This window comes from Taudactylus pleione, unplaced genomic scaffold, assembly GCF_031769625.1.
Source record: "Taudactylus pleione unplaced genomic scaffold, aTauple2 ptg000016l, whole genome shotgun sequence".
NCBI lineage: Eukaryota > Metazoa > Chordata > Amphibia > Anura > Myobatrachidae > Taudactylus > Taudactylus pleione.
In genome coordinates, this window is record NW_028284418.1 from 13,718,774 (window position 1) to 13,730,331 (window position 11,558).

Genomic DNA, 11,558 nt, shown 5'->3' on the forward strand with positions numbered 1-11,558 from the left:
TGTAAAATACAATGGCGTTAAGAGTTTGAAAGATTAAATAGCCACAAAATGTATGTCCAACATGAACAGCAGGTGCTCAGGTAGTTAACAAAATGGAAGACATGTTGGCTATACATATCCATCTAACCTTTGTAGTCACCATTACAGAATGAATACACACCTACCTTTTCTGGTGTGTTATTCTATACTGCATTCAGAATTTTATTAAGCTTTATCATGAAGGATAACTAATCAACCAGCAAGGAAAGCTTAAATTACCAGCATAACATAAGACCAACAGTTTATTAAAATTAGTTTTTATTTGGCCAATACACTTCCCAACTTAAATATGATGGAATGCTTCCAGAGTCAATTTTACAAAACCTTCCACATTGTGACAAAAAACAAACAAAAAGTGTCATATGTTGCAATCTCAGAGGCTGGAGTCCTGTAGGACAGGACTAAAACTGCATTTATACAGAATTGTACCATTGGAGGGGAATGCTGTTCACTGGGAGCCTTAGAATTAGTGTTACCAGGGAGGACCTCACACTGCATCAAATACTGAAAGCTTCCACACAGACACCCAGAGTATTGAACGGCAACATGGAAATGAGAACCATGCCGGGTGAGATTGTAGACCACTTTCTTACAAGTCCCACAGAATTTAGAGCTGCTGCAACAGGGAGGTAAGAGCACCCTTTAGATCACCAGCCATGCATTCATTCCATCTACAGTATGAGGTTCACAATTAAAAGAAAATAAAAATATAAGACCACACAACACGAGCAGCAACACGTGCTAAACTTTACATCTGTGTAAATTATAAAGTGTAAAAAAAAAAATAAAGTTGACCATAAAAGGTCAAGTCTCCCTTTACCCCCAAAACCCAAAATACAGATTGATGAAGTGAGTTTCCCTGGATTTTTCAGAGCTCTGACAAAAGGACATTCCTAGAACATTTATACCCCTCCACTCTTAGGGTCTGGCATTTTTTAGCTTTATATCCTTATAATTCATCTCTTTTGTGTTGGTCATCTTCATCCTCCAATTCTGGCTCATCCGTCTCCCCCAAGTCCTCAAGATCCTGCAGGGGTTAAAGAGATACATTGGCAATGCCCTCAAAGTTTAGCCTATAGGACAAAGTAAACATAACATGGGCACAATGACTTCACCTCATCAGCTGCACCATCCAGCCCTCCACTTTCCACAAACTTTGAAAGTGCTTCTAGTGTTCTCTCCCCATTATAATCAACCACCTGGAAACAAATAATAAATTATCCAGACAGACCATATTAAAGGCACCCAATGTTAAGACAAGTGTCTATTCATAACATACATTTTTCCCTGCTCCAGCTGGGAAGAATTTCAGAGTGGGGAAGCTGTGGATCTTTACTGCTTCAATTTCATTGGCTGTTGAATCTGTCTTAGCAATGACTATGTTCTCATTGTCCTTGAACTTCTCCCCAAGTTGGTCCCAAATAGGTGCTAGCTGCTTACAGTGACCACACCATGGAGCATCTACAGAGGAAAAGGGTAATTCAGTATCCCTCTGCTGCATTATTCAGGTTTAAAAAGGCATTCGATCTGTTAGAATGTACTCACAGAACTCCACAAACACATTCTTGTTCTCATCAAAGGCCACTTCCTCAAAGTTCTTCCCTACCAGCACTTTCACAGGGTTCTTGTCCCAGTCATCAGGAACTTCCTGGCTCATTAGATGGGGCTATAAGGAAAGTCATGTTAGACATCCAAAAAGCCAATTATGCCACTTATCAATAGTAACTATTCCAACTTGCACCAAGCCTAACAATGACAATTCATTGTCCTTTATACAAGTCATGAACTGCCATGAGATGTTACCTTGACTTTGCCTTCCAGGAAGTTGTTGCAGAACTCCTTTATCTGATCAGCTGATAAGTCATCAGACTCTGGTTTGTATTTTGTCATCTCCTCCTCCAAGGTGATGAGCCTGACAGCTGGGCACTCTTCCTTCTTCAGACCAAAGAACTCCAGAATTCGCTGGTTGTCAGTGTGGTCACTATCAATGAATATGAACAAAATCTAGGAAGAAAATCATAACAGCAGTTCAGAAGTGGTGCCCACATGATTTGGGGCCCATGATCTCAATCCTAGCCAACTCTAATAGTACAAGTATCTCGATCTATCTCTATCGTAATTCCTGCAGTGCCCCTTGACACAAGTGCACAGCACAAGTACACCTACCATCTACCTTACGTAGCCTGAATGAGAAAGCAGCTAGTACTTATAATTGACAAAATGCCAAATGCCTCAGCTATCAGTAGTCCCAAATTCTAGGCTTATTCATTCTTCCATGACAAAGCTGGGGATGTAGTCAGCATCCTGGCGATCAGAATACAGTCACTGGAGTCCCGGCTCAAGATTCCCAATTGCTGACATACCGACGGGAAGTATTAGGGCTAGGGGTTAGGTTACTTACCTAAACCTGCCAGGATTCTGACTGTTGGGATTTTGCCATCTGTATTCAGACAGCTAGGATCTAGTACCCAACCCCATAGCAGGTATTTATACAAGTTTCTTAAAGAGTCAACAAAAAGACCTGTTGCCTCTTCAGGGGACTACTACCCTGCATTACTTTAATATGAAATTCCCAATGCTTACCTTTCCCTTGAAACTGGTGGCAGCCTTCTTAAAGTTATCTAGCTTGTCTTGGTAGTCAGAGACACTTTTTGGCAGGAACAACAGGATGTGTGTCTTAATCTCCCCTCCGAAGATTTTTGGTGCTGTCTGGAGAAGTAGTTGTATTAGATAACATAAGACAAAAAAACAAAAAAAAAAACCAAACAGTTTGAAACATTTTACCTGCTCAGTAAACTCAATGACCAAAGGCAACTGGTTGGATTTTATAAAGTTCAACACATCTTCCTTTGCGGCTTCACCTTCATAGTTATTCCGGCCTTCATCAAACTGAAAAGATAAGTCAAATATAGTGTGAAAAACTAGAATATGTCAATGATTTTATACACTCCCAGAGAACTGTCCAACTTAAACCAGCACAGTGAATGAGGCAGCATCCCATCAGTGTAAATCAATGTGTTGACAAAGCTGACACGAGTGCAAAGTCAGTTTGAAAGAAGATCACATTTCCTGATACCTTCCTAGAAGCCAACAGTTCAGTGCAGGTTGTAGGCCAAGAATGACAGTCCCTGCCTGTGCACTTAAGTCTCAGCTGCTGAAGATTAAGTGCACAGGCAGAGTTGTAACTCCAATAAAAACACGAAAATCTCAGCGTATATATCATATGGAGTAATTTTTTGGACTCTATGTAGACTGTTCACTTTATTGTAAAACACCTCAAGACTAAAAGATTGGAGAAGTGCAGGAACAACCCCCATTTGACCCCACTATATTCTAGAAACTTCTTGGTTGAGTTCTGAAAGTGAGCTGCATACTCCCAGCCTCCATTGGACCTTTGTCATTGTCGCAAATCACGTTTCTAATAGAAACAAGCATGGTTGCAAATAAACCCACTACCTTTATTTTAATATAAGAGGCCCCCGTAACAGCTCCAGCTAAACTTAAATACAATATACTTACTTTCTTGAAAAGGACAATGCCATCCTTTTCAACCTTGTATTGAGAGAATGCAGAGTCACTGGAAGTGATCCCAAATGGAAGGTCATCCACCGCCTCTGCTGCCTGCAGGAAGGCCTTTGCCAGCTCAGACTCTACATCCTACATGGAAATGAGAGGCTAGATTTAACCAACACTTCATTTCTCTCTTCATATCTACTACACATCCTTTTTTCTGTACAACAGATGCAAGAGTTTGCAATAATCCATGTGAAGTCAACCTTTTAAGTACATTAAACCACAACAAAATATGGTTATGGGCAGTGAAGAGCTACCTTTAGAATTACATAGGTGTCCCAAAGACAGCCAGTAGCCCATCACACATTTCCACTCAGTCACTTATTACACCTTTAATTGGGGAGAAACCAGTTAAGCAGCCATAACAGTTTGCCCATTGCCTGTAGCAGTTCCCATGAATCCACCCAGTCTCATTTATGTAAAAAGTAAATAACTTTACTCATTTCTGATATAGCCCAATGACTGACCATTGTATTCAGCCCTCTTGCTCCCATATGAAATGGTAAAAAACTAAAGAATGCATTCCTTACCTTAAAGAAACCAATAACAGCAACTTCACCTGCATCTACAACAGCTGCCACTGCTGCTTCATCGATCAAGATAGTAGCAGCTGGACCAGTGCGTTTCTTAAGCCAGTTGATAATGTCTGCTGCCTCCCTGCCAGCTGCATGGAAAGCAGGAGGTTAATCATAATAAAAACTGAATGCAACTACAGTCTAGAAAAAGCTATTAAACTTCAATTTGTTTAAAAATCACTTAAACTGCTTTGGGATCAAGCTTGCATAGAACATTTACAGGAAAGGCAATAACCAAACAGTTACACGTTCAGTGAAACAGTCACCTGAGTATTCTTTAGGGGAAGACTTGTCTCCATTCTTAAAAAATTTTATAGTTGGGTACCCTCGAACACCAAATTCTTGTGCCAGCTCAGCCTCTTCAGTTGCATCTACTTTGGCCAACCGGATGTCTGATCCTTCTTCCTTCAGCTTCTTAGCAGCTTTTTCATATTCTGGAGCAAGGGCCTTACAATGCCCACACCAGGGAGCATCTGTAAATACAGTCATTCCAATGAGTTACAAAGCATTTCAAACCAACCATCAATTTGTAATGCAATCTGCAGTTCATACATTTATTCTTGAGAGCAGCTAATAACCATGCACAGATGATCCTGTGAATGGTTTAGCTTATGTTGGCGGCAGCCATGGCAAAGACCCAGATAAAGCAGTGTCAAGTCAGACAAGCCCACATTAAGCAGTCATTAAAAGCATTACACAAAGCAGACATCACTGGAAGTGGCTTTATGTTAATACCTAGTCCTAAAAAAAGCCAAGACAGCTGAGCACAACAAGTTAGTGTATTCCTAAGCGAAGTGGCATGCTGCAGCTCACATCAAATAGTGCTACTGTTGTCTCATGTAAAGCATCAGAAAGTGTATAGAGTCTATAGCTGCCCTGAAGTAACATGATAAAATTTAAATGGCATGTTTAATGTCAGCATCTGGGGAAGTAATTTCAAACAGGTCCAAAAAAATTAGCAGATAGACATGAGTAACGTTCATTCCAGTAGAGGGAAAGTAAAAGCTTATAGATTCTGGTAATAAAGAACTTATTTTAAAGGTGTCGCATCTCAGTTGCAACTTCTGCTGCAGACAGATTGAAAAATGTTAGGAACACAGTAAATCCCATTTAGGAGAGACCGTCCTGTTAAAAGTTACCACTGGTAATAAGTCTACCATGGTTAATAAAGTGCACAACCCACATCACTGTGCCCTACAAGGGGCTCTGGCACATTTAGCACTAAAATAGCAGCACTGCACAACTGTTCTCTCACTATACAAAGATATCAGATAGCAAGTAGTTGGTGGAGGGGTAGGGGAATGGCAGCCCTTTCATGACAATTACTGGTTGTAGCTACACCATGTGAAGTCAGGTTAGCAGAGCAGTCTGGTCAACTCAATTATGTGCCCTCAGAATGCCCTTAATGGTGACACATTACAACAAACTCTAATGCCAGCTGTTGGGGTGCCTCCTGTCATACATCCCCTTCCCCCCTCTAACCCTCCCTTCTTGTAGCCTAACCCTCCCTGTTAGGGCCTAACCATAAGTCTCCCCCCCCTTCGTGCATAAACCTAACCCTCCCCACTTAGTGCCTAACCCTCTTCCCCCGCATCGGGATTAACATGCTGCCTATCTTAAGTCTCATGTCAGACTCTGTGTTGGGATTCAGACAGGCGGCATGCCATCCACCAGTCTGATAACTACATCATTACATCGCTGAGTCAGCCCACAGTAGAGGGGTGCCTTGCTTTAGAGTCAACCTGTTCACTGAACCATCACCTAAGTTCCACGCATCACCAAGGCCCAGACTAGCACTAAAGCCAGAGACTCAATTTAAATGACGGCACAATTGTTCTACCTACTGCTGTTGGAGGAAAAGCCCTCATGTCCAAGATAAATATAATACAAATCCAGGCTGAGAGATCTCCATCAACACCTCCTGACTCAGCTGCCCACCGGATCATAGCTGCAAGAAAAGACTGACTAGAGTATTGAGGGACACATGCCCCCCTTCACTGGTACAGGACCTTAGGAGATATCCAGTGAATGGGGCTCAGTCACTGCAGGTTCACATCATACTACTCGGCAAAATCCATCCTTTTGTCCCCTGCACTAAGCTACATTGTGCAGGATCACCTGACAGTATAGTCTTCAACACCTGAAGGGAGAGTGCTCCAGTGTTTGAGTTTCACTATTACAGACTACTATTCCTGTACTTTATTTCTGCAAAGACAATGCCCTGCGCCAGTATACTTCCTTGCTCTGTCTGCATCTGCCTCCCTGCTTCCCGACAGTGCACAGATTGGGTACGGGACCCGGCAGTCAGGATGTCAGCAGTACAAATACAGACAGCAGCATCCCAACACCTGAAGGTACGTAGCCTAACTCTCCCCCTAACCCACCTTCCCTTCAGCCTAACTACCCCTTCCACTTAGTCAAGATGCCACGGGACTACTGCAGTCAGGATTCCGGGACCAGTATTCTGAGCGCCGGCATCCTAACTGCCGGGATAGCAACTACATTCAGTGCACACACGTGTGCATAGGAACTAGAAAAATGTTAGAAAGTCTGGCGAACTGTAGAAACATTGCACTAGTAAGATGTGCTTATTTTACACAAAGTACATTTTTATTGAAGCCCCTTTGAGTACCATGTCCAAAAGCCATCCTCTGACAAAAGAAAGGTTGCACACCCCTAGTCTAAACACAATACCAAGAAGTTCCAAACAAAGTGAACAGCAATAGCAGCTACATAAACTGGCTATATAAACACAAACTTCAACTGTTTCTACACATACCCAGCTTTGTGCATACCATTTTATCCACTATCTTAAGACACTTATCCTGACCGTCTACCACTGAGATTTAATCAACTTCACTCAGCTTATAAGATACCTGGGACAGCACTGCTCCATGTGAATGCGATATGCCCAGTCTTAAGGATTAAAGTTTTATCCACCCACTTGGCATAATGTATTGCCATACCATTTAACTTGCAGTCAGGCTGCAGGAAATTTTAATGGGACACCATTGTGTGGTAAGACATGTAACTTGCTAGCAGTTTCTTCCATCCACTTACATGTTGCCTTCTCATCTCAAATAGAGAGTCATGCCTCATTACAAAAGACTAAAGCACTAATATCCTATGTCAAATATGGAGGTTATTAAAATTTTGTATTTTAGTGACTTCCATCAGTCAACCATCTCCACCTTTGTAGTTTGAAGTCTACATCAAGTTTCTCAAGTTGGGCAGTAATAGTTATTATGACTAACAGAAATAGTGCTCGCATTCATTTTAGCTATATCTAGTTAAGTTAGACTTCAGTTGTTTTGGTTGCAGGCTATTAAGTGTTTAAGCACACATTCAGCTGATTCTGAATAACCAAGAGTAGAGTTCCTGCAGTTAGAGCACAACACTTGCCAACCAGGTGTCCTAAAGGACAGACATGGTCAACTCCCATCCATTAATTAGCAAGTCAGCATATGTGCTGCCAGACTGAAGAGTTCACTTGATATGGAATTCCTCAGTTTTACAATAACCATAGATCTCAATGCGACCATTTTGGAATGGAATCAGTATGTTATACTGCCAGCCGCTCTGACAGGCGTCGGAATTTCGACGGCTGTCATTAGTACTCTGCCGGGATTTGACAGACAGGAAGCCGGCGGTCAGCATTTCGACCGTCTGCTTTCTGACTGCATCCCTTTGGAAGATAAATGTATGGCAAACAAGATTTTAAGCCACTCGAATTCAGAATTCTAAGAAAATTGTACTACTTTAAAAGGACAGCCAGTTACTTAATCAAGTAGAACTATAGCAGATGCATCCAAAACAGCTTTCATGACTTCAGCAAGTTATGTTAACAAAGTTGTGCAGCTAATCTGGTTTGAAACTCAAGTTTAAATAAAAAAAATAAAAAAAGTCAGCAATCACAGCAGTGAATCTACACTCAGGGAGTCTCAAGTAGAAAGCAATAAATCAAATTATGCAAGTTACCCAAAACCTGATGCATTCAATGTATAGGAACAGTATTAAATAAAAGCCAGCATTGCAACTTTGACAGAACTATGAAGCACCTCACAGCAATGGGTGCCAATGGGATAAGAATATCCTTACAAAGAACTGAGGACCACATAGGGTTGAGGTTACTAAAATGTAGAGAGGGCAGACCAGAAGGGCCAAGTGGTTCTTATCAGTAATCAAATTCTCTGTTTCTATCTTAGGGGCATTCCAGAGCCCCTTGTTACACTGTTTACTTACTGTTGGCGAAGCCTCAGTGCCTGTGGGGTACAGGATATGGACTATAGTGTGATGCCTGTTCTATGTCACCTATACACGTAGTAGTGGCCGCTCTGCAGGCCGCCAGCCCCGGGCACACACTCACTGACATACACTATCAAGTACACGTCAACCAAACTTCACGTAACGCCCTCCACTTCCTGATTGGCGGACACTCCTATAGGATGCAGCGTATTGGTTAACAGCACTGTCCATCATCCCCAGCACGGAGACATGCTGTGTCCCACCCAGGTGTACCCGGATTCGGGCGCTACTACATTGATAGAGGATTAGTGGCGATAGGTGCATGTACGACTGAGACACCCTCTCCTACCCAGCCAGCCCTAACAGGGAGATAACCCTCCACCCTGAGCTGCAGCCTGAGGCGCCGCATCTTCCCGTCCCGCTCCACTCACAGAACTCCACCAAAAGGAAGCGATTCTCCAGCCCCTTCTCGAAATTGCCCTTCGTCAGCACCAAGACATCGTTATCCTCGGTAATGTCCGCCCGGACCAAGGCTGCGACGGCGAGCAAGGCAGGGAGGGCGAGCATTGGACGCAACATGACAGATCCGGTGTACGGGACGTGGCGCTGTGTGAGGAGGCCCAGACACAGCGCATGCGCTTTATATCACCGTGGCAGCGGCTCGTGGTGCGCTCTGACTGGGCCGCTGGCCACTTCCGACACTGCCCCCTAGTGAGATAAGGCGCCGGACGCGGTAGGCGGGAACGCGTTTGATTGGCCGAAAAGCCTGTCAGTCAACGTGTTAATTAGACAGACTACTAGTTCTGCGGTGAGTTAAGTTAGTATTACTTAGAGAAGTTGTAAGTAACTCGCCTGCCCCGCACGTCTGCAGCTCTCTACCTGCAGGGCCTAGTACTAACGACGAGTCATCATTATATACTGTCTGTAACCCTTTGGGCTGTATGGACGTGACTAGGGGAACGTACACTCATCGCTGCTCTTACATGTTATGTTTGGTCACTGTGTGCTATTACTGAGGTCATTAGTGACTATCCCTCGTTGGAGAAAGGGCTATATAATGTCTATACACTGACCCTTAAGGGAGAAAGAACAATATACTGTCCATATACAGCATCCCTAAGTGTAGAAAGACTATGGGCCGGATACTGCAGTGCACTGCTGAACTCTGATTCCCGATGTTTGGGAATCTGCGCAGGCCCCATTGTGCGAGTGTGCAGAATGGGTCCTGCTAACACGCTCGTAGACTAGCAGCAGACTGTCAGTGATTGACAGTCTGCTGCCGTTTGTGGGCGGGGAGGGGGCAGCGATACCCAGCGTTTCCCGAAACGGAGGTGTGTCGCCGCCATTGCAGGGGGAGGGAAGAAGCCTGGATCTCCGTCGTATATATAATTCTTAAACCAGGAAAATAATATATAAACTGTCCTTAAAATGCCGGCTCATCACGTGATGCTGGCAGCGTCATTAGTGCTGGGTCGGGCCGCCTGTGTATGAGGCCTCAGCCGGATCGCAACTGGAATGACCGCGTGAACATAATCCCGGGTGCGAACTGGGAGTCACATGTAAAAGCAGTATTAGAGTAGAGAATGTGAGAATTGTTCTTCTGTGTGGGTCACAAAACTCATCAACCTTGCCTACGGATGAACATATGAAACCAATTGTTAGCAACCTTTGATGTTCCCAACCCGATGGAAATTCAGATTTTATGATGGTTGCCAGCCATCAGATTCAGCTTTCTGATACCCATTTGAGGTTGACAGCTGTCTATGCAGCTGCGGACACCCAGAAGTGATGTCCACAGGCCAGTTTATTTGCGCATACGTGAAGCTCCAACTGCTTCTGCACATGCACACATAGGGCTTAATTCAGAGGCGGCCGTACGGATGTTTGGCCAGTGCGCATGCGCACGAGGGAGCCGGCTCCCTCGTGCGCATGCGTGAGACCCGCTACGACCGACAGCGCCGGTCGTAGCGGGTCTCTTTCCAAAGGGGGCAAGCTGTCGATGTTGATTGACAGCTCGCCCTGTTTGGAAGGCGGGCCGGGGGGGTGGCAGCCCAAACGGAGGCGTTCCCATGGGAAGCCAGAAGCTCTCCGGGGCTTACGACAAGTGAGACCCTACCCTAGGGTCTCGTCGTAAGCCCCGATGGTCTCTGACCATCGCGACCATCACCCGAGCGGTCGTTAGAGCTGTGGGTGTAAACCCATAGCCTAACGGCCGAAACAGGCGGGCGGTCAGGATGCAAGCGGCCGCCCAGTTTCTGAGCGACCGCTTGCATCCTCCGACCGCCTCTGAATGAGGGCCATAGTTACCATTGGTTATACCATCAAATGGTTTTGATGCAATGGCTAACAGCCATTGCTCATTTGATTTGACGTCGGAAACCCAGCAACCATTCGATGCCAGGCTTCTGATGTCGATACCTAATCTTGTCCAAATGTGAAAAGAAAAGCAGCTATGTTAAATCTCGCCGACTCTCCCTGAATGTCATGGAGACTCTTTGATATAGTATTGATCTCCCTGACTACATGGAGAGTCTAGCAAACTCCTTGACACCAGGCCGGGAGGGTTGATTACAGTTATGACATCATCACTGGTTCAAAATACAGCTTTCTGCCACATTTTCACCGCAACCCCTCTTGCTGTTATATGACTTATGCATGCTGAACTGTGTAAATGATTTGAAGCTCATTTAAAGTTATACGTTAATCAATTTTATGACACGCTTATAGTTGGAGCAGTACACACTCTTCACCGTCACGCACATAGGTATTGCTTCTCAATGTCTGAAATGGCTTTTCAAAAGTGGTCAAGTATTGCTTTGTCCTGTCAATAAATATCACATAGAAGTAACAAGATTGATGATAGTTATTGTAATAAAACAAACTGGTTGTACTCTGTAGGAGAAAAAGAACATATTTCATTGTCCTTGAAATGAAAGTAAACATTCTTACCACAAAGGTGAATATATGTAAAAACCTCCTCTAATGGTGATAAAGGTAATTCATTTTTCTTGTTTCTCATGTGAATCTATAACTTGTGAATCACTCGTGCCAGAGAAAACTGAAACATTCCTGGGGCCTGGTGAGATGTCTAGCAAACCTTCCATATAACTAAAGGCAGATTAGGCT

General features: G+C 43.9%; 1 protein-coding gene across 1 annotated transcript; it reads right to left on the bottom strand.

Moving 5' to 3' along the window:
- Nucleotides 1-280: 280 nt before the first annotated feature.
- Nucleotides 281-9,102, bottom strand: P4HB (prolyl 4-hydroxylase subunit beta). The gene is made up of 11 exons (XM_088474761.1): nt 8,864-9,102; nt 4,454-4,660; nt 4,143-4,276; nt 3,559-3,696; nt 2,824-2,928; nt 2,623-2,748; nt 1,843-2,043; nt 1,585-1,705; nt 1,319-1,500; nt 1,155-1,238; nt 281-1,066 (listed from the first exon to the last, which is right to left on the bottom strand). Exons 1-11 carry the CDS (start codon nt 9,009-9,011, stop codon nt 989-991), a joined length of 1,524 nt encoding a protein of 507 aa, XP_088330887.1. The 5' UTR covers nt 9,012-9,102; the 3' UTR covers nt 281-988.
- Between the last annotated feature and the right edge of the window lie 2,456 nt (nt 9,103-11,558).